At 43.7% G+C, this 24147-nt stretch overlaps 1 protein-coding gene across 1 annotated transcript in view; it reads left to right on the forward strand.

Annotated features, from left to right (window-relative positions):
* LOC149445066 (vomeronasal type-2 receptor 26-like) overlaps positions 1–23228 on the forward strand; it is a 104068-nt gene extending 80840 nt beyond the window's left edge. Inside the window, exons 5-6 of the mRNA XM_089654243.1 lie at positions 20100–20223; positions 22336–23228. Of these exons, the coding sequence (XP_089510369.1) occupies positions 20100–20223; positions 22336–23228 (1017 nt within the window). The remainder of the gene's footprint in view (positions 1–20099; positions 20224–22335) is intronic.
* The last annotated feature ends 919 nt before the right edge of the window (positions 23229–24147 follow it).

Below are 24147 nucleotides of genomic sequence, written 5' to 3' on the forward strand. Positions count from 1 at the left end.
TCTACCAAACAGTTCTATTTTGGTTTCATCTGACCATATGACATTCTCCCAATCCTCTTCTGGATCATCCAAATGCTCTCTAGCAAACTTCAGACGGGCCTGGACATGTACTGGCTTAAGCAGGGGGACACGTCTGGCACTGCAGGATCTGAGTCCCTGGCGGCGTAGTGTGTTACTGATGGTAGCCTTTGTTACGTTGGTCCCAGCTCTCTGCAGGTCATTCACTAGGTCCCCCCATGTGGTCCTGGGATTTTTGCTCACCGTTCTTGTGATCATTTTGACCCCACGGGGTGAGATCTTGCGTGGAGCCCCAGATCGAGGGAGATTATCAGTGGTCTTGTATGTCTTCCATTTTCTAATTATTGCTCCCACAGTTGATTTGTTCACACCAAGCTGCTTGCCTATTGCAGATTCAGTCTTCCCAGCCTGGTGCAGGTCTACAATTTTGTTTCTGGTGTCCTTCGACAGCTCTTTGGTCTTCACCATAGTGGAGTTTGGAGTGTGACTGTTTGAGGTTGTGGACAGGTGTCTTTTATACTGATAACAAGTTCAAACAGGTGCCATTGATACAGGTAATGAGTGCAGGACAGAGGAGCCTCTTAAAGAAGAAGGTACAGGTCTGTGAGAGCCAGAAATCTTGCTTGTTTGTAGGTGACCAAATACTTATTTTCCACCATAATTTGCAATTAAATTATTTCCAGATCAGCCAATGTGATTGTCTGGATTTGTTTTCTCATTTTGTCTCTCATAGTTGAGGTCTACCTATGATGCCAATTACAGGCCTCTCTCATCTTTGTAAGTGGGAGAACTTGCACAATTGGTGGGGACTAAATATTTTTTTGCCCCACTGTATAGGCACAGGATCTAACTGGATCTTCTCTCCCTGGAACCAGAGTCGCCTATCGTTAGATTGCCCGCACACTATCACACTCACGCTATAGGTCGCTGATCACCATCATTACTAGTATATTGTTTGTACTGAACAGTATTTTGATCACAAACAGAACTATACCAGTGCCCCCTTAGTATAGTGTCCCCAAAAACGCAGTGTTAGCAGGATCAGCCCCATTCACTGCCAGCACTTACGTTTAGTCCTTCCTCCCCCCCGCCCCTTAAAAAAAAGTGCAGTATCAGTGTAATTTCTGATCACTGTCACCTGTAATACATTGCACACAAAACCACAGTGTTATTCAAATCAGGCCTGATCTCTGCTAGCACTAGTAGGTGAATTTTATTTTATTTCAAGCAGACACCTCAACAGGTGCTCTTTTTCCGTGAGTCACACTAGGTACCTGTAAATTTAGAGCCCAAAATGTCCCAAAAAAGGTACAATAGCAAAGAGGCCTACAGGATTCTGAGCATGTCAGATGAGAGTGAAGTGGAAGCCTCACTGACAGAACCCACCTGAGAATATGAATCTGTAGAAAGCAGCGACACCCCGTCAGGTACCTCGGATGATGGAGAAGAGGTCCCTGTTAAGATCAGGCATACCTGAGTCCATGAAGCAGAAGTGCTAGAAACACATGACTTGTCTCATATGCAGCAGAGTGCCAGTACTAGTGCTGCAGTACCTTTTGGTGAACTGGCGAGCATCGGCGGCCTAGTATATCCTGTTTTTTATTTCATACCAGCACTGCAGTATCACTTGGTGACATGACGAGTCCCTTAAGTGCAGTACAAGCTGGTGCGGGGACTAGCACAAGTAGTGTTCCGTAGCCACCAAGAATTTGCACCCAGGCTCGTAGAACCCATAGTGTCCTTCCAGACGTGCTTGCAAATCCCGATTGGCAGCCCACAGATTCTGAAGCACCCGTACTTCCCCCATTCACTGCCCAACCCGGAATTCAGGTGGAAACAGCTAATTTAAGTACTCCCCTTGATTTTATGGAGCTGTTTTTCACAGAAGATTTGTACAATTTGATTGTGGGCCAAAGCAATTTATACACACAACAATATATCATTACCAACCCAAATTCAGCTCTTACCAGACCATTTGCATAGAAACCGATTACAGTTTCTGAATTTAAAACTTTTTTGGGCCTAACCCGCAACATGGGCATTACAAGAATGAGTTGCGGTCGTATTGGTCCACAGACCCGATTCATCATATGCCCGTGTTCTCTGCTGTCATGGCCAAGCATAGTTATGAGACAATAATGCACTTCATGCATTTCAGTAATAACACACTCTGTTGTCGTCAGAATGACCCTGAACATGACAGCTCTACAAAATAAACCACCTCAATGAGACATTTTCAGATGTGTATACGCCCCACCAAAACATCTGCGTGGATGAGTCCCTCTTTCACTTTACTGGCCACCTTGCATTCAAACAGTACCTCCCCAGAAAGTGTGCCAGGTATGGGGTCAAATTGTATAAGCTCTGTGAGAGGGACACAGGCTATACATATAATTTTAGAGTTTATTTTAGGGTTAATGAGGAATTATGAGGCAAGAGACAATAAAGTAGAGCCCCACCCATTGCCCAGACTACATGGGGATCAGTGGCAAGATACTATGGGACTTGGTGTTGTCTTTGTTATGAAAGGGGTACCACTTATACGTGAACAATTTCTGTACATGTGTGCCACTATTTAGACATCTGTACAATCTTGCAATTGGCACATGTGGCACCATGCGACCTAATCCCCGGGGCTTCCCCCACTGGCTTGTAAACAGCCAACTTAGAAAAGGGGAGAATGCCTGCTCAAGAAATGATGACTTGCGCTTAGTGAAGTGGAAGGAAAAGTGGGATGTTTTTGTCCTGTCTTCTATTCAAGCAGACATGACCATCCAAATTTCCACAGCATCTGGCATTGTTGAGAAACCCCCCTGTGTCCATGTTCCGTACGTCGCTTTGCTCTTCTGGGTTTAGAACACGCATGTGCGCGCTCCCCCTGCTTACCCCCGCTGTCATTCATTGTAGGAGGTGTATATCAGCAGGTCTCAGCCAGTGATTTTGGCCGGGACTCTGAAGATCTCCTACAACGAATGGAGATGCAGAGCTGTGCCTGTATTTGTAAATACAGGCACAGGATCTAGCTGGTTCTTCTCTCCCTTGAACCTTTTTGTTCCAGAGAGAGAAGAAATACATCACACATGCGTAAAAGCAGCACACTGCACTCACACACGTTAGATAGAGACATTTTAACCCCTTGATTACCACATTTAACCTTTTGATTGCCCCCTGCCACCCTGCCAGTGCCATTAGTACAGTGTCAGTGTACAGTATTTTTTACTGATCACTGTACTAGTGCCACTAGTGACGTCAGATAGTGTCAGGGTCAGTTAGCTTCCCTCCCAGCCAGGGTCAGCTAGTGCTAGATTGCCCGCACACTATCGCACTTACGCTATAGGTCGCTGATCACCGTCATTACTGGTATAGTGTTTGTATGGATCAATATATTGATCACGAACAAAACTATACCAGTGCCCCCTTAGTATTAGTGTCCCCAAAAATGCAGTGTTAGCAGGATCATCCCCGTTCCCTGCTAGCACTAGCATTTAGCCCCAAAGCTCCTCCCCACCCCTAACAAGAAGTGCAGTGTCAGAATAATTTCTGATCACTGTCATCTGTAATACATTGTACACAAAACCACAGTGTTCACAGAATCAGGCCTGATCTGTGTTAGCACTTACTGGTAATTTTTTTTGTAGCGGTTCAAGCAGTCCCTGACAGTCAGGTGCTCTTTTTCCCGAGAGTCGCACTAGGTACCTGTAAATTTAGAGTCCAAAATGTCCAACGAAAGGTACACTAGTGACGAGGCCTACAGGATTCTGAGCATGTCAGGTGAGAGTGAAGGTGAAGACTCACTGACACAATCAGCCTCAAAATACGAACCTGTAGACAGCAGTGGCACCCTGACAGGTAGCTCAGATGATGGAGAAGAGGTCCCTGCTAAGATCAGGCGTACCCGATCCTATGAAGCTGAAGTGCTAGGACTGCATGACTTGTCTCATATGCAGCAGAGTGCCAGTACTAGTGCCACACTACCTGTTGTTGAACTGGCGAGCACCAGCAGCCTAGTACATCCTGGTCTTTCACATACCAGCACTGCAGTATTACTTGGTGGCGTGGTGAGTCTCATAAGTGCAGTACAAGCTGGTGAGGTGGTGAGCACAAGTAGTCTCCCACAGCCACCAAGAATTCACACACAGGCCTGTAGAGCCCCTAGTGTCCTTCCGGATGTGCTTGCAAATCCTGATTGGCAGCCCACAGATTCTGAAGCACCCGTACTTCCCCCAAGCACTGCCCAACCCGGAATTCAAGTGGAAACAGCAAATGTAACTACTCCCCTTGATTTTATGGAGCTGTTTTTCACAGAAGATTTGTACAATTTGATTGTGGGCCAAAGCAATTTATATGCTCAACAATATATCGCTGCAAACACAAATTCAAACCTTGCCAGACTGTTCGCATGGAAACCCATTACGGTTTCCAAATTTAACCCTTAACATGGACATTACAAAAAAGAATGAGTTGCAGTTGTATTGGTCATATATTCATCATATATGTGTTCTCTGCTGCCATGACCAGGCATAGATATGAGATGAAAATGTGCTTCATTCAACTCAGTGATAACACACTCTGTCATCCTCAGGGTGACCATGAACATGACAGGCTCTACAAAATTTGGCCCCTCATAAACCACCTCTCTGAGAAATTTGCAGATGTGTATACGCCCCAGCAAAACATCTGCATGAATGAGTCCCTCATTCACTTTACTGGCCGCCTTGCATTCAAACAGTACATCCCCAGCAAGCATGCCAGATATGGGGTCAAATTGTATAAGCTCTGTGAAAGAGCCACAGGCTATACGTACAAATGTAGGGTTTATGAGGGAAGAGACAGTGAAATAGAGCCCCTGACTGACCAGACTACATGGGGAGCAGTGGCAAGATAGTTTGGAACTTGGTGTCATGTTTGTTACACAAGCGGTACCACTTATACGTGGACAATTTGTATACAAGTGTGCCACTATTTAGATATTTGTACAATCTTGGAACTGGCTCATGTGGCACATTGCGGCCTAATCACCGGGGCTTCCCCCAATGGCTTGTAAATACCTGACTTAGAAAGGGGGAGAAAGCCTGCTTGAGAAATGATGAATTGCTCGCAGTGAAGTGGAAGGACAAATGGGATGTTTTCGTCCTGTCTTCCATTCACGCAGATGCGACAGTCCAAATTAACACGGTATCTGGCGTTGTTGTGAAGCCCCTCTGTGCCCATGACTATAACCTTAACATGGGAGGGGTGGACTTTAATGGCCAAATGATGAATCTGTACCTAGTTTCCTGGAAAGCTCGACACTGCTACACAAAGGTGTCTTTTTTTATTTCCATTGTCTATACATAACACTTTTGTAATTTACAATGCAACTGGACGAAGTGGATCCTTCCTAAATTCCAGGAAGAGATCATTACGGTGCTTTTGTATCCAGAAGGTGCTGTGGCCCAATCCTCAAATCCAGATGCAGTTAGCCGGCTGCATGAGAGGCATTTTCCAGATGTCCTCTCTGGTACCCCAACCCAAAGGTCACACCAAAGAAGATGTGTCTGTAGCAGATATGGAATAAGATGCAACACCTGCTTTTTTGTGCCTCCTGTCCTGGCCAGCCTGGTCTCTGCCTTAAGGACTGCTTCCGTCGCTACCATACACTATTAATATAGGGTACAGCGTGGCACAGTTCAGGGCACATATTTACACAGGGTCTCAAAAGATAGACAGTCAGGGAACTGACTATCACATTTTGAGAGACCCTACAATCTGTTTTAAAAAGTAAAATTTAAAAAATAAATAAATAGTTCATGTCCAAAAAAAAATAAAAAATTTAAAAAAATGAAAATATAGTTCTTTTGTTGTTGTCGTTGTTGTTGCTGTTCTAGTTATGATTTTACTGTTTTAGTGTTACTCTTTTATTGTTAACCATTGCTGTTTTCTTTGCAGGAATGTCATTCAGCTGCAGCACCGAGCTGTTTATTCTGACAGAAACAGGAAATTGCTTTCAGAATATACATAAATCAGTGTGGGCAGAGCTGTTGGATGAGATTTTTCATCCACAGTTAAAAAAAAGAGCATATATATGCTGGAGCATGAGGGCCTGGGGTGGCCAGTGGGTAGATAGCCCCAATGCTTCGGCATATATATTTTATAATATTTTTTGCCACATTTCATGTGTGCCCACCATTAGAAGTGGGTGGATACAGGGAGGTATATTCTAATGGTGGGCATACCACACACTTTTTCTGGCAGAGATTTCTTCTCTTTTATTTATGTATCCGGTGGACACAGCCGGTGACAGATTGCACCGGTGTGTGGTCATATGATATTCTCCCAGGATAATAGGGTTCCTGCTCTGCAGTCCTATTACAATAGCCTGGACGGGAAGAAGTTAATAACAATCAATACCAATCACTCCATATGACACATTCTCTGTCTTCTGCTTATCTCTCTTAGAGTAATAGGCTGAGTGTAATAGACAAGAAAACTGCAACTGTTGATTATTATTAATATTATTACTCAGGATTAAATAGTGCCAACAGTTTGTGCATTACTTTACAAAATGAAGGCAGACATTATAGTTACAATACAATTTGGTACAAAAGGAATCAGAGGGTCCTACTCGTTAGAGGGTTTTCAGGGATCGTCTAAAGGTGGATAGATTAGGGGATAGTCATTCAGATTGGGGTAGGGAATTCCATAGAATGGGAGAAGCTCAGGAGACGTCTTGGAGGTGAGCATGGGAGAAGGTGACACAGGAACTAGAGAGCAGGGGGTCTTGGAAGGACTGAAGAGAGTGGTTTGGTTGTTTTTTTGAGACCAGGTTAGTAATGTAGATGGGGCCAAGTTGTGAATGCCTTTGTAAGTTGTTGATAGTACCTTAAATTTTTTTTGTTGGGTGAGTGGGAGCCAGTGCAGGGATTGTCAGAGTAGGATGGCAGACACTGGATGCTTGGCAAGATGAATGAGTCTGGCAGCAGCATTCATGATGGACTGAAGGGGGGATAGTCTATGTAAAGGTAAACCAATGAGGAGGAAGTTGCAGTAGTCGAGTCGAGAGATAACCAGGGAGTGAATTAGAAGCTGTAGAAGTTGTAGTGTCATTGGTTAAGAAGGGGTGTATTCTGGAGATGTTGTGGAGGTTGAAGCAGCATGATTTGGACAGGGATTGGATGTGGGCCTGAAAGATAGTTCAGAATCCAGGGTTACACCTAGCACCCTGGCATGCGGGGATGGGTTAATATTTGTGCCATCAATCTTGACCAAGAAAACAGGGGAAGGGGCACTTGGGGGTGGAAATATTATGAGATCAGTTTAACTGGAAGGTGGTGGTGCTGCACTGCGGACGGTATGGTTGTCTCTGAGCTGGTTGGTTGCGGCTGGAGGCCTAGTGTATATGGTTGTCCGCAGGTGCATTTCGGATCGTTTGGGGGTGCCTTCGAAGACCAACAACAATTCTTTGGGTTTCTGTTATAAGGAATGGTTGGTGTATTGTAACTTGAGTTGTTAATAAAAGGCCATGTTGGCCATTTACTCCAAAATTGGTGTCATATTTTTGTAAGTAAAATTGGTTAAGGGGAAGGGGCTTGGTGCGGATCGGTAATGGTGGTAATGGGGAAGTGGACGAGCCTATCTCTGGTGCAATAGTCATGATTTTGTGATAAAAAGGACATGGACAGAGCTGGGTTTGTTACAGACAGAGCGGGCATTCCAAAGGGCACAGGAAAAGGGGAGTGGTTCTAGGAAGAAGAGGAACAGAAACCAGATTGTATGAAGTGTGGCCGCTATTAGATTCTCCTGAATATATACATACAGATCTGTCCAATCTGAAAATAAAATGAATGATTTATGATTCTCTGGATTATTAGGTCTCTTTTCATACCAGAGAGATGTACATGGAAACATTTCAGGAGAATCAAAAAGTGAAGCATAAGTGATTCACCCGATTCATTCATTTCTATTCACATTTGAAGACGACCTACCCGCTTGAATGTACAGTAACTCCATTACTGCTTGTATTTTGTAAGCAGAATATATTTTCAGAACTCTTATAATTATATATAGTAATGTGTGTATTTCTGTCTTGTCTATGAAAAGCTGCACAAATATATGAGAAATGTTCATTACACTGACTCACACAAAAGTGAGGTCTACTTTAACAAAAAAGGAGAAGTTCCAACAAATCTTCATTTAGAAATCTGGATTGCTTCAAGTGTTTCACATCCTAGCAAACTTTATAGCATCCCAGTTGCCACTATTGAAAGCCCAGACTTTGTGCTTGAAGACTTTCTCGATATGAGTCATCCCGTCTTCTGGAAGAGAGGCAAAGTAAGAAAGTTTTGATTGTTTTCTGTTTATATTGTTTGCCAAAGAAGTTCATAATTAGGATGTACAGGGGTTTGCTTGTTTTTTTTTAAGATGTACTAGCAAAAGTGTCTGTTCATGAAAGGGGTAATTCTTGGAGTTGGTGAAGGTTCTTTGTGACGGAGGAAAGGCAGGACAGAACACACAGAGTGGATGGCAGACGCACAAAGCTTTATTGAGACAAACAGATGGCAGTCCTTCAATACGGGGGTGGCAGAGAGGGTGGATTTGCCACTAAATGGTAACGAGGGGGCCCCACCCACTTATAGTCCACTAGGAGAGCCAAGGGGGTGTCCCTGTAACAGGGGTAGTCCGACACAGGAGAGGGATGCGAGGAGTCACCACCGCAACAGTTCAGGTAACACAGTGGGGAAGCAGGTACTCACGGATCCAACAGGGTGCCTGGTCTCCCAGGGGTAGAAGCAGAACGCAGGTACCTGTGGAGTCCAGATCAGGAGGGTGGCCTCTGGCTCTGGCAGACGGGCTGCGGTAATCTCTCCCCCTTCTGTGGGGTCTCTGGCAAAAAACAGGCAGGCTGGGATAGTCTCTCCCCCTTCTGTGGGGTCTCTCGCAATCGCAGGTAGGCTTTTTCTGGTTGTCTCTTCCCTCCTGTGGGGTCTCCGTGAGGCTGGGGAGTAGACTTGCAGAGTCTATTCACAAAGGTCTCACCGAAGCTTGAGATCCTTTGCTGACTCCACACCGGAATGAATACGGAGCTCCCAGCATTCCACCTCTTAAACTGCGGCAGGATGCTCCCCGGTCGCCTTGGCAACCGAGAGGGGGAAGGGAACACTAGACCCCAGGGAGAATCAGGCTGGTGACAGGGACAGCCTGGGAGCAGGGATGATGTCTGCACAGATGAAAAGCAAGTTGGGAGGTGTGCAGAGAGCTCCCAGCCAGCTGGCCGGGAGGGAGGGGGCCCAGAGTAATTTGATTAGGCCATTTGGCCCAGTGACACAGGGGAGAATTGGAACAATACAGAGCAGGACACTGAGGGCATGTGATACAAGGCATTAATAAGGGGATCAATAATTGGCAGGCTCCCATACTTAATTGCAGTAATTTTCTGCATGTGGATTTCTTCTAAAATATTTATTTTCAGAATATACAGAATTTCAGAATATACAGAGCTCCTAGAGGTGTAACCTGTAATAATGGTGATCCATCTAATGTGACCAATCAGGAACATTTCTGATAGTTGGTGACAGTTTATATACAGTGACAACAGTAGGTATTACAGTGGAGAGATATTATTAGGGATGACAGTTGGTAACGCATTGTATTCAGTGACATCAGTCAATATGACAGTTGATGGAAGATTCTAAGATTCAGTGACTGAAGTCATTATGGGATATATTTATATAAAGTTACACAACCACAGGTGAGAGCTGACCTGTCATGAACTTAGTGCCACCAGCAGTAGAAGACCTCAGGATATTCATGTGCAGAATATGGAGCTATAGGAAGATCAGTGACAGAACAGCCTCAGAGAAGATCAAGCTGGACAAAGCTAGAGGAGGAGGACTGCACATGTGTTACCCTCCCTTTCCTGGTCACTCTGATTGAATGCCGGGTTAAAGATCTATTATGATTTTGTTTTATAGGCGGAGGGGGCATTCCATTTTTTCTTGTTTTTTTTTTTTTTAAAGAAAAGGACGTTTTATTTACAGAAAAATGTGTGTACACAAAAAATGTGCCATTAAAAATGGCATTAGCCCAACCTTAAAATTCATACTAGACCCTTATCTAGGTATGCAGCCTGGGCATACATGAAAGGTGATGTAATGGCCATGCAGCCTTTCTCCTAAACTTTACCAGACTACATATGATCCCATTAGCATGGCACCCTGTCATCATGTCCGGGGAGCAGGGACCACATATTACCCCTTTACCCATTCACGTAAGTCCTTATTTTAAAGGAAGCATCCAAATTCTAAAAAGGCTACCCTGCCCATAGACCCCTGCTTCCACTGGGCCAGGAATGTAGGGAATAGACCATTTTCCTCATCAACATGGGGATAAGGTCCTTTTTCAGAGGTTCCTCCTAGGAAAGTTCTCTCCCCTGTGTTGGGTCATGTGTTCTGGTATGGTTCCAGAGGGAGGCACATGCTCATTTCCCTGGATAGCCAGGTTTCATGCTTTAACAAGGGTCTGGTGTGAATATTAGGGAGACCCCAAACCATTTTTTTTGTTTGCATTCGGTCCCCACTTGAAATTTAGAACAGATCCTCATTAAGGGATGTTTACTTTTTAACAAAAAACAATAAATGAAAATTTTTTTGCAGGTAAAAAAATGTGCATTTATTTTTGCTTGTGGAGCCTCTAAAGCATTGCACCAGTGATCAGCAGATTGCTGGTGCCATGCAGGTCTCTCCGTACATCTCGCGCAGGCAAGCTGTGGTAGCTCATTGAAAACGACAATCTGACAGCCACAAGGGCTACTGGAACTTGTAGTCTTCCCATTCACAGAATATTGTGAATGAGTGATGTGGCTGGGTGGGTGGAGCTCCGCACGGCCCCACTAGCTGTCACAACAGGGATGGGTGGGTGGGGGGGCGGTCCAATTGTAACATGTTAAACCCTGAATATGTCTGTTCTTTTGTAACATGTTACACCCTGAATATGTCTGTTCTTTTGTAACATGTTACAAAAGGTAAACGTACTGTATCCTTTAAGGAAAAGGGCTCTAGCACAAATTTTGGAGGGACTCCATGCTTCTTTTTTTTTTCATTTCTGCTGTAGGTTGTACTACAGCAAAATACATTTGCAATAAAGAATATGCTATTGCTTTCTTTTGCCAGTAAAATACATTTTCCTGACAGATTGTTTGTTTTTGTAAAAAAAAAAAAAAATGGCACCATTGCTCACGCAGGTTTAGGACATCCCCCAAGAAGTTTTCTTAAAGCAATTGTGCATTATTAATGTTTTAGTTTGAGGATTATTAAAAGTCCCTTACCTCTTAGTCAGAACTGATATTAAAGTGTTACTAAACCCACAACAGTAAAATCAGTCTGTATATGTGTTTTGCCTCAAAACAAAGTGTTTTTAACACATCTACAATCGCTCACTAATACACAGATTAGGCTTAATAAGTATGAAAGCAAAACATGATTTATTGAATAAGTTCTGTTAGTATAATAACATAAGAATTGTCAGAATTGCAAATCATATTTAGATGGTATTATAGCAAGAATAAAGCATCAATGGATATTGTAGCATCACCCGTTGCTCAACGATTGGGGGACTCCAGCAATCAGCAAGGGGAAATCCAAGAAATCACCGCAAGGCACATCTGCAGCTCTTCAGCAAGTCTCAAATTCCCTTAAAAATCCCCCTTCTTTTATGTACATGATTTACAAAATCGTTATCTACTGTCATGCGCAGTACACTCTGATTATGCAACTATCATGTATTGTCCTACGCACTATCTATATCCGGCGCATGCACAGTTACTTGTCTTGATGGCATGCACATCTTGTGACTATTAGCCTTGACTGGTTTCAACTGCACATCTTGTGACTATGAGTCATAGATCTAGCCTTGACTGATTTTAACAATGTCTTTGACTTATTATTCTGAACTCTAGCTACTTCTCTACTGAATATTCTACAAATAGTGACTTCTTTCTTTAATGAACAAGAATAGATAAACTTGGCCAATGAATGACTTTATGCTTCGCCTGTTAAGACACATCCTTAACTGAAATGTTTTCACCTTCCTCTACTTCAGCTACCTCCAGTTGCAGGTTGTTGCCCCATCGTATGCCAATCTGTAACTGAGGCAATAGGAAGGGACCTGTTTTCCAACAAGGCCTTGTCTATGTACCTGTGCCACATGCTTTCATAGCACAGGTACACAGATGACATCCTCATAGTCTGGACAGGCAGAATTATTTTTTGGCAAGTCTTGGATAACAATGACTACAACTTAAAATTCACAAGTAAAGGTAGTAATGAAATAATTTCAATTCTTGACGTTGAGATCCTAGTGATAATTTCAAAAAGAAACAGCAGACAATACCACCCTAGGAGACGACAGTGCTCATCCGAAGGCCTTAACATTAAGCATGCCATATGGTCAATACCTGAGACTAAAAAGAAATTGTAGGAGAAACTCTAACTTCTGAATGTAAGCTGCAGTACTCAGGAATCGAATGTTGTTCCACGCATATAGTAGGAAATCCCTAAAAATGGCTCAGAAAGGAAAGGCATAGATTTAATATCAATCTCATATCAACACATACAGTTGTGTTCAAAATAATAGAAGTGTGTTGAAAAAAGTGAATAAAGCTGAAAATCCTTCTAATAGCTTTTATTTCCATCCACACAAATGCATTGGGAACACGACACATTCTATTCCAAATCAAAACATGAAGAAAAATACATCAAATTTGTGTTGTTCCTCTAAAAAAATGGAAGAAAAGTGAATATTAGACGGTTCAAAAAAATGGCCGTGTTTGTATTCTTCTTTACAAACTCAAACATTCACTATATAAACTGAGAAATGTTTGAAGATTTTGCTTTCCTTTGAATGACTTCATGAATATTTGGTTGTAGTCGCACTGTTTCTGAGAACTGCTGTACATCTGTGTTGCATGGAGTCACCCAACTTCTGGCCCCTGTGATCAGGTATTCCAGTCCAGGATGATTGGACCACATTCCACAGTTCTTCTCTATTTCTTGGTTTTGCCTCAGAAACGGCATTTTTGATGTCACCCCACAAGTTTTCTATTGGATGAAGATCCGGGGATTGGGCTGGCCACTCCATAACGTCCACCTTGTTGGTCTGGAACCAAGATGTTGCACGTTTACTGGTGTGTTTGGGGTCGTTGTCTTGTTGGAACACCCATTTCAAGGGCATTTCCTCTTCAGCATAAGGCAGCATGACCTCTTCAAGTATTCTGATGTATTCAAACTGATCCATGATCCCTGGTATGCGATAAATAGGCCCAACACCGTAGTATGAGAAACATCCCCATATCATGATGCTTGCACCACCATGCTTCACTGTCTTCACAGTGTACTGTGGCTTGAATTCAGTGTTTGGGGGTCATCTGACAAACTGTCTCCGCCCACTAGACCCAAAAAGAACAATCTTACTTCCATCAGTCCACAAAATGTTGCGCCATTTCTCTTTAGGCCGGTCAATGTGCTCTTTGGCAGATTGTAACCTATTCAGCACGTCTTTTCTCCAACAGTGGGACTTTGCGGGGACTTCTTGCAGATAGCTTGGCTTCACATCGGCGTCTTCTAATTGTAACAGTCCTCACAGGGAACGTCACACCTTCTTTCATCTTCCTGGAGCTGATTGTTGGCTGAGCCCGCCCCATTTTGGCTAATCTCCTATCCATTCCAATGGTAGTTTTTCGCTTTCTTCCGCGTCTTTCAGGTTTTGGTTGCCATTTTAAAGCATTTGCCATCGTTTTAGCTGAGCAGCCGATCATTTTCTGCACTTCTTTATATGTTTTCCCCTCTCCAATCAACTTTTTCATCAAGGTACGCTGTTCTTCTGAACAATGTCTGGAACGACCCATTTTCCTCAGAATTTCAGAGAGAAATGCACTGTAACCAGCATGTCCAACATTTGCTGCCTTCCTTCCTTAAATAAGGGCAATAATTGCCACCTGTTTTTCAAAGAATGAATGACCTCACTAATAGAACTCCACACTGCTATTATTTTGAACACGCCCCTTTCAATGAGTGATTCAATGACACAGAATCAGCAGCATGCATGTCATGACTGTTGGGTCTGTTGGATTTCTATGACTCTACTACACCTGCTAGGAAATTATTTGCCATGTAGAAATATCATTTCTACCAAAAACAGTGATTGATCCAGTTAGTGATGTCTGACTGCTATTATTTTGAACACAACTGTACCTGTTAGCTGACATTGGGCTCTGCAAGGTCCCCGGCATCCATGCAGAAGTCTGACCTGTGGCTGGCTCAGCCTCTCAGTGCACTGCTGAGAGCCTGAGCCAGCCATCCCTGCCCCCTTCAAAGCTCGGCACTCCAGTGGACACTGGAAGGGCAGAGGAGAGCTCCAGGGACTGTCAGTCACAGTTTTCTGTTCACTGACGACAAAAACCTGAACGATCAGTTGTCATGTGATTGTTCGGATCTCGGTCTTAGAGGTGGTGGGAGACAGCAAAAGCTCGGATCAATACTGCTTCCACCTAGGTAAGTATAAATATTTGTTGTTTTTTTAAACCCTCACCTCTCTTTTAGCCCGGGTTCACACTGATGTGGTGCGGAATTCACAGCGTTTTCTGTGCAAATTCCGCACCACATTAAAATCGCACCCCGTTCACGCAAACCACTGCAGGTGTATATGTTAAGTTAACAACACCCTGAAATCAATCTGCAAAATGTGGTGCAATGTGCAGAATCGGATCGCCTGGGTGTGAATACTGTGGCAGTACGGTATCCTGCCACGGTGGAAATCATGATGGAGACCCAGGATTCTCAACTATACAGGTTGAGGGGCTCCAGGCAGATCTCATAATGCAGAGGAAACTGGTTTATCAGTTTCCTCTTTGGTTTATAAAGCCTGTTTTGGGACCTGTAGCCTGGAGATTTCTTAGAGATTTGGGAGGGATGAAATCTCCAATCCTGGGCCCATATTTTGGGAGCAGCCAGCGTGCTGATTGCACAGGTGTGTGCAGGCCTTTTTGTGGAGGCCAGGCCATGATTCTGGGCTCCACCCGGGCAGACAGGAGTCAGGAGGGCTCCACCCCGGCAAACAGAGTCAGGAGGGCTCCAGCCTGGCAGACGGGAGGTCTCTGCCTTGGAGGCAGGTGGAAGCCAGACTAGCTGTGTGCTAGTGGCCATAATTTGGGAAGAGTCTGCAGGAGACAGACATAGAGTGGTATCCCTGAGAGAGCCAGAAGGCTGAGTATTATTTAATTTGTGTGATGGTGGATACCCCTGCGTGGGAACCTCTTATGTTACGGGACATTCTTTAAATAAAAGTGGGCAAAAAGACCCTTAAAAAATAAGCGAGTTGCCGTGTGCTTTGAAGAAGCTCTACCACTTGAAGCGAGTTCCCACAATACCCATGCGGTCCGATTCTAGTGCGGCCCAAAAAAAGGGTCTTGCATCTTTTTGGTGTGGATGCGGTGCAAAAATGTTTGGCTCCAATTGCATTGCACACAATTCGCATGTGATTTCCACAGGAGTGCTGTGCGGTTCCTGAGCGATTCACATGCGAAATACCGCACCGCATATGTGGGAACCCAGCCTCAAAGATTTATTAGACTCAGAAAATAGAGAGCGCCCTTTACAACTGTTCAGGGTAACTCTCTTCCATCTAGTCATTTTTTCCATTATATGCATTTCCATTTTTTCCATTATATAAGCGAGTGCCTTTCTTTTAAGATACACTAAGAGTGGAAAACAAAGTTTCCATCTATGTTGGCAGTTTGCTCAACCCCCTTTGCTGTAAAAAAAAAAACCCTTTTATACATAACTCTCTGAGACAATATCAGATGACTAAAAATTAAGCACCTAAAATTGTGATAGACCCAACCAGGTCAAGGGCTTGTGGAGGGGACTAGGGGCTAGCCTTCTACCCACTGATTATGACCCATGGAGAGAGCAGATCATTTTTTAACAATGGAAACCAATGTGATGAATGCGGAGAGTGAGGAGCTTGAATTAACCTCATGCTGCCCAGCCACTGTACATATACGGCGGCAGGGCGGCACTCACAGGCAAAACCACGTTTTAAAACGCGTGTTTTGTAAACAAACAGGGGGCGCGCGCGAGGCGCGCCACCGTCCTATTTGTCCCGCGGATCACCGCCACAGATGTCAGTCGTCGGGTCACAGCCGCTCCTTAGCGGCTATGTTCCGGCGATCGGCGGCAAACAGTGACATAGAGCACAGCTGCAGTAGCTGTGCTGTCTGTCACTTCCCTGTCAGCTCGAGGATGAGCTGATCAAGAAAGAACAGTTTCTCTTTCTCGATCAGCCTTGTCCTGCCCAGTACACACCCCCACCCCTAGTAAAACACTCCCCTCACTCCTATAACCCTTCCCTGCAAAATAAAGTTAACCCCTTCCACCCCAGTGCCATTAGTACAGTGTCAGGTTTTTTTTTTTGCACTGTATTAGTGTTTTTGGGGATGTCAGAATGTCCGCCGTAGTCCCGCCATAAGTCGCTGGTCGCTGCCATAAGTCCCTGATCGCCGCCATAATTAGCTGATCGCCGCCATTATTAGTATAAAAAAAACCCTAAAAATCCCAGTATCTTTCCCGCCATTTGTAAACGCTATAACTTTCACGTAAACCAATTAATTTACACGTATTGGGATTTTTCAGCAGACATGTCGCAGAATGCATTTTGGCTGAAATTTATAACTAAATTTGATTTTTGCATTTTTTTTTTACTGGACATGTTTTATAGCAAAAAGTCCAAAATATTGTTTTTTTTCCCTCAAAATTGTCAGCCTTTTTTTTTTATAGCTCAAAAAATAAAAACCGCACAGGCGATCAAATACCACCGAAAGAAAGCTCAATTTGTGGGGAAAAAAAGGATGTAAATTTCATTTATGTACCATATTGCATGACCGCGCAATTGTCCGTTAAACTAGCGCAACGCTGTATAGCAGAAAAATGGCGTAAACTGCAGTATCTATGCCATAGTTTGTAGACGCTATCACACAAAGCAATCAGTATACACTTATTGGGATTTTTTTTACCAAAAACATGGAGCAGAATACATTTTGGCCTAAATTTATAACCAACTTTGAGTTTACTATATATTTTTTATAGCTGAAAATAAAAAATATTGTTTTTTTTTCAAAATTTTTGGCATTTTTTTGTTTATAGCGTGAAAAATAAAAAGCGCACAGGTGATCAAATTACACCGAAAGAAAGCTCTATTCGTGTGAAAAAAAAGACGCAAATTTTGTTTGGGTGCAGCATTGCATGACCGCGCAATTATCAGTTGAATTAGTGCAGCGCCTCGTAGCAAAAAGAGGCGTGGTCATTAAGGGGGGTAAATCCTCAGGAGCTCAAGTGGTTAATTCTCTGAGTAATTCTCTGAGTAAAGACAATACAGCTTCCCTTCTGGAGTGGATGGAAAGGTGTAATATTAATCTTGTACAGGTTAATGGTCAGAGGAAGTATGGGGCCCTCCTGCAGACTGGGTTGGTGAACCTCTTCCACTTGGGACAGAAATATTTATGAACAAACCAAAAAACCACGATGTGCCTCGCTTCACTTCAAAAGTAATATGTGTATCCAATCACTAATACTGTATTTCTAATGCATATCCAAATATATAAATGAATAAAAATAAAAATACATACAATTGTGCATCCAGTTATATATCAAAATAAATGAAAAAGTGAATAAACCAATGATGATTTTCAGCAACAGTGTCCATATGATTGTTATAAGCCAGTGGTGTCCAAACTATGGCTTGAGGGCCAGATGCGGCCCTTTGTTTGTGTTTATACGGCCCTTGGGGACTATTCTTCCATCAACAATGGGGCATAATTCCTGCCACCAACACAAATGATGGGACACTATTCCTCCCACTAATATTAATGATGCAACAGTATTCCTCCCACTGAAACCAACAATTGGGCAGTATTCCTCCCACTGGCTCCAACAATGCGGCACTAGATCTTCAACTGATACCAATGATTGGGCATTATTTATGCCACTAATACCAACAATGGGCTTTACTCCTCCTCCTACTGACCACCAACCCTAAGGTAATGTTTATTCTTATTGATGCTGGGTCAGGGCCATTTTCTACCCCTGCTGGCCCAATCCGGCCCCCTGAAAGTCTGAAGGACAGTAAACTGGCCCTATATTTGAAAAGTTTGGTGACCTCTGTTATAAGCAGTCAAAAGAAAAATCCATATATGAGTTTCTTCAAATGTGCAGACTTTGCTTTAGCGAATAATAGCCCGTGCTTCTTAAAAAGTATTTAGTGTGAATAACTTGCATAAATGTGCTCCCCCACCTTTGTGATCTCACCTCAAATATATGACCAAACCGTTAAGTAAGGTCATATAACGCTTGTGTCCCTTTAAATGGACCAAAGTATAGATGGGATGGTATCCTGCTGGAGCTTTTACGAAGTGGCATCAGCAAGTCATCTTTACCATGTCTAGATGCCTAAATGCATTGAGTTACTGCTATGTGACTGGCTGATAGCAATTTGTGTTACCATGCAAGTGAACAAGCGTACCTAATAAAGTGGCCGATGAGTGTATATACAGGTGAAACTCAAAAAATGAGAATATGGTGCAAAAGTTCTAAGATTTATTTCAGTGCAGCAACTTAAAAGGTGAAACTAATATATGAGACTCATTCCATGCAAAGCAAGATAGTTCAAGCCGTGATTTGTCATCATTGTGATGATTATGGCTTACAGCTCATGAAAACCCCAAATCCACAATCTCAGAAAATGAGAATATTCCATGCAATCAATAAAACACGGATTGTACATAGAACAATATCGGACCTCTGAAAAGTAGAAGCTGCATATGTCCTCAGTACTTGGTTTGGGCCCCTTTTGCAGCAATTACTGCCTCAATGCGGCGTGGCATGGAAGCTATCAGCCTGTGGCACTGCTGAGGTGTTATGGAAGACCAGGATGCTTCAATAGCGGCCTTCAGCTCTTCTGCATTGTTCGGTCTCATTTCTCTCATCTTTCTCTTGGCAATGCCCCATAGATTCTCTATGGGGTTCAGGTCAGGCAAGTTTGCTGGCCAATCAAGCACAGTAATCCCACGGTCATTGAACCAGGTTTTGGTGCTTTTGGCAGTGTGGGCGGTGCCAAGTCCTGCTGGAACATGAAGTCAGCATCCCCATAAAGCTTGTCTGCGGAAGGAAGCATGAAGTGCTCCAAAATCTCCTGTTAGATGGCTGCGTTGACCCTGGACTTAATGAAGCACAGTGGACCAACACCAGCAGATGACATGGCTCCCCAAATCAACACTGACTGTGGAAACTTCACACTGGACTTCAAGCATCTTGCAGTGTGTGCCTCTCCATTCTTCCTCCATACTCGGGGTCCTTGGGCCTCTCCATTCTTCCTCCATACTCGGGGTCCTTGTGCCTCTCCATTCTTCCTCCATACTCGGGGTCCTTGGGCCTCTCCATTCTTCCTCCATACTCGGGGTCCTTGTGCCTCTCCATTCTTCCTCCATACTCGGGGTCCTTGGGCCTCTCCATTCTTCCTTCATACTCGGGGTCCTTGTGCCTCTCCATTCTTCCTCCATACTCGGGGTCCTTGGGCCTCTCCATTCTTCCTCCATACTCGGGGTCCTTGTGCCTCTCCATTCTTCCTCCATACTCGGGGTCCTTGTGCCTCTCCATTCTTCCTCCATACTCGGGGTCCTTGGGCCTCTCCATTCTTCCTCCATTCTCGGGGTCCTTGTGCCTCTCCATTCTTCCTCCATACTCGGGGCCCTTGGGCCTCTCCATTCTTCCTCCATACTCGGGGTCCTATCCTATACTATCTTGCTTTGCATGTAATGAGTCTATCTCATATATTAGTTTCACCTTTTAAGTTGCTGCACTGAAATAAATGAACTTTTGCACCATATTCTAATTTTTCGAGTTTCACCTGTATATTTAATGTGATTTGAAAAGTAGTTCAGCCATGTTGAAATCATATTGTGTTTTATATGTCTTCCATTTTATAGAGAATTGTCTGTGTTTAACTATGCTAAGTTAACTACAACTACTATTTCTAATAATAATATCTGATTTCAGATTCTGGTATCTCGATGCTCAGATCCCTGTGTACCCGGCAACAGAAAAAAGTTTGGATCTTCAATTCATAAATGCTGCTATGACTGTGCCCCGTGTCCGGAAGGAGAGATATCCAACATTTCTGGTAATGTTTGTATTTGTTACTAAGTCACTGGAGGACTGGGAAAAAGGTACCCCTGTAGTTAACCTCCCTAGCGGTCTGATTATGTCCATATTTCTGTGCTCAAAGCGGTACATTTTTTTGCATGGAAATATGTATTTTTTTTATTGTAGGCCTGTAATTTTTAGGAATAACTCACTGAAATCTGTCCGAACAAGGGTCTAGTAAACATCCCGGGTAGGATAAAACTTGAAACACCAAATCACAAATTATAATATAATAAATAATCATAAAAAATAATAATATAATAATAATAAATGTAATTCAATAATATAATCAAACCAAAAACACTGAAATGTGAAATAGAGCGCCAAGTTCGCACATTGCTGAGCTCAGTCGCAGAATCGTTTTCAGTGTCTGATGAGGAATTTCCCCCACCAATCATTATCACTCAATTCTGCAAGTGGTTCTGATTTACTATCGCTGTTCTCTAGCCGGTCTAAAACCGCTTTTGACCTAAAGGGACGCTTTTTGGACGCCATGGACGTTTCTCAGTTTCCAGGCAGAAAGAACAGTAAAAATGCAGGCAGGGCGCCGGACAAAGCACTCGGGACAAAATGTATGTGAAATGGTTTGATACAGGAATGTTATACTATGTGATTTTAGTGTATTGAGTGAATGTAAAATTTTTACATTTTTTAATTTCCCGCTGGTTCTGTCCCCCGTACATCCTGACACTCGCAGGGAACGGAACCTGAAAGATGGATGCCGGCATCGGCCAGAGGACATGGCCGGGAGGACATCGCGGGAGCGCAGGACAAGGTAAGTGCTGGAGAGATCCCAGCGTAATGCTGCAGAGTATTCCCAAGTGTAGTTTGGGGTTACTGCTTCTGGTACTGAAAGTTAACCCCCAAGCTACACTCAGAAATACTGCCAGGGAGGTTAAAGTCGAAAAAAGGAAAAATATGCTGTCCTTTTCCATTTACTTTTCCTGGAACTTTGTGAACTTGGAGGTAGGTGGATGTAAATGGCAGCACAGTGGCTAGGTGGTTAGCACTTCCACCTAGCAGCACTAGGGTTGTTGGTTTGAATCCCAACCACAGTACTACCTGCCTGTAGTTTGCATGTTCTCTCTCCACACCTGTGCCTGTGTGGGTTTGCTCCCATGCTCCAAAGACATGGTTACTTGCATTGCTCTCCCTGTCTACAGTAGGTAAATTTAGTTGGGCTCTTGCTGCAGCTAGAGGAGCCAGGGATAATATGTTTAGAGTTAAGTTAGCAGAGCTCAAAGGACTGAATCTCTGTCACCTCCCCCTGGCTTTTAGATGCTCCTGGAGAGTTCAAGAACTTAGAGGGTGAATGAGAAGAGATGAGTCCTGTATATTTATTTATGGAGGTTCCAATCCCTTGGTGAGGACATCCCAGAAGGTGGAGAGACAGCCATAAGTATTCTGGAACCTGGCCATATGGGGCAGAGTTCAGGATCCAGTGGCCTGGGAGGAAACCACTGGGGGGCTCCGCCTTCAGGCAGAAGGAGCCAGAATAAAGGAGCCAGAGTGGAAGAGAGATAGCAGAAGCTGAGGGAACCTTTCACCCTTTCAGCCTCAGCTAAGCTTAGCTAAGTCACATTGGGAGCCACCGGGAGCTGTCCAGCAGAAGATCTGTTGAGCAGTCACCGCATGACCTACAAGATCTACACAGGGGACTAAGTGAGTAGATTCAATTCTACACCCCAGAGCCTATAGAGGAGAATCATCCTGGTGCCATACCCACCTGGCTATTTACAAGGGACAGCTTAGAGCTATTCAAGCTATCAAAGCTATCCTACACTTCAGCTTGGGGATTCTAGTGGGGGGCCAGGTGCTTTGGCATTATTTTGAGGAGAACACAGTGAACAATAACCATTGTGTTCTCCCAGCATCGACAGCTCGCTGCTCCCCCCTCTCCCCCCACTGACTGTGTTGATGGGGGAATCAAGTGGTTTTCTTTCCTGCAACCCCTATAAGAAAATCACCTTACTCACCCACATTGCTCTGATGGAGATATAATTACTAGCCATGAGACAACACAAGACAATTTGTTTTCTCAGAAGCTCTGACTCCGATGCTCATTGTATTTGTATTGTTCTTCCTGCAGACAGTGAAAACTGCATGAAATGTCCTGATGAAGAATGGCCAAATGAGAAGAAGGATCGGTGTGTGCCAAGAGTGGTGGAATTTCTCTCCTACACTGATGACACCATTGTTGCAGTATTTTCATCCGTCTCCATATTCTCTTGTCTTTTGACTGGTTTAATATTGGGGATATTTATACGTTACCAGGACACCGCCATTGTTAAAGCTAATAACCGGAACCTGAGCTATCTTCTCCTGGTCTCCATCATGCTGAGCTTCCTCTGTGTCTTCTTGTTCCTCGGCCATCCAGTAGATGTAACCTGCATGCTGCGTGTCACCTCTTTTGGTGTCATCTTCTCAGTTGCCGTCTCTTCTCTACTTGCCAAAAGTATCATGGTGTGTATTGCTTTTAAAGCCACCAAGCCTGGGAGTCCCTGGAGGAAATGGATGGGAACCAAGCTGCCCAATTGTATTATTTGTGTCTTCTCACTGGTTCAAGTAATAATCTGTGTCACTTGGTTGTCTATTTCTCCCCCCTTCCAGGATCAGGACACTCACTCTTATCAGGGGAAGATCATCATTCAGTGTAATGAGGGTTCAGCTATCGGCTTCTACTCTGTCCTGGGATATATGGGGCTTCTGGCAGCTGTGAGCTTCATTATAGCTTTTATAGCCAGGACATTACCGGACAGTTTTAATGAGGCCAAGTACATCACCTTCAGCATGCTGGTGTTCTGCAGTGTCTGGATTGCCATGATCCCGGCCTATCTGAGCACCAGAGGGAAATACATGGTGGCTGTGGAGGTCTTTGCTATAATGGCCTCAAGTTCTGGACTTCTTGGCTGTATATTCTTCCCAAAATGTTACATAATTATGTTCAGACCTGACCTGAATACAAAGACAGTTATCCGCTAATATGTGAGGAGCAACACTGGGTTACCATTAGTTATAGCTTTATCTCTATTATTGCTAATTGTAGTATTTTGTTAGTGTATTAAAAAATATGCTGTTACATTTAAACATTTAATACTTACTTATCTGGTGGATGGTGAGTCTAATTTTTGCCCTCTTGAAGGTCTATGGACACCGCTGGTCTCTGATACTTTGGGTTTGTTGGAAACCTTGGTGTGGTTGTTCATTATACTGGCTGCTAAATCACTATAGAACAATGTAGTCACTTAGTGAGGAGAAACCACAGTGACCAGAGTGCAAAGTATCCAAAACATCCTAAAGTGTCAGATACCAGAGCCACACATTGCTCTTCAAGAGAGGGAATGTTTAACTCACCACCTTCTGGATAATCCCCTGTTAGACTTAAGGGTTTTCTGGAAATCTTTCAAGCTGGTACACTTGAGAAGCTCCTCTCTGCCAGGGAACACAATCAATAAACACTCTTTAGAAAACCCACCCAACTCCTCATCCTCAGTTGCAATAAAAATAATCTCTTGCACCCATACACAAGTGGAACACATTATACAGTATCTTATTTACAACAAAGTTCTCCACCACTGCTGGGCTGGAAGTAAGCGTACTGTCCTGGAAGATTTCCAGAAACACAACTACCAGTAAGTCCACCTAGGGATTATCATTTTCCAGGACAGCACACTTGAGAGGAGAATCAAGTAACACTGTCCTGCCTTAGGGAACCATTGCTTGCAGGATTTTCCAGCAGAAGACTATATCCTACTGTGACAATATCTCCACTCTGTAGTGCTTCATAAAGGTATCTTCGCTGGATAAGGTGTCTGTGCTGTGAATTTGTTCCTAGGAAGCCCCTGCTTTTTCTGCCCAGAATGTTGCCAGAGCCCTTGTAGAATAAGCCTTCAGATCTGCC

The sequence above is a fragment of the Staurois parvus genome, unplaced genomic scaffold, assembly GCF_062004578.1.
Source record: "Staurois parvus isolate SC_StPar_1 unplaced genomic scaffold, SC_StPar_1.0 ptg000747l, whole genome shotgun sequence".
In the NCBI taxonomy this organism is placed as follows: domain Eukaryota; kingdom Metazoa; phylum Chordata; class Amphibia; order Anura; family Ranidae; genus Staurois; species Staurois parvus.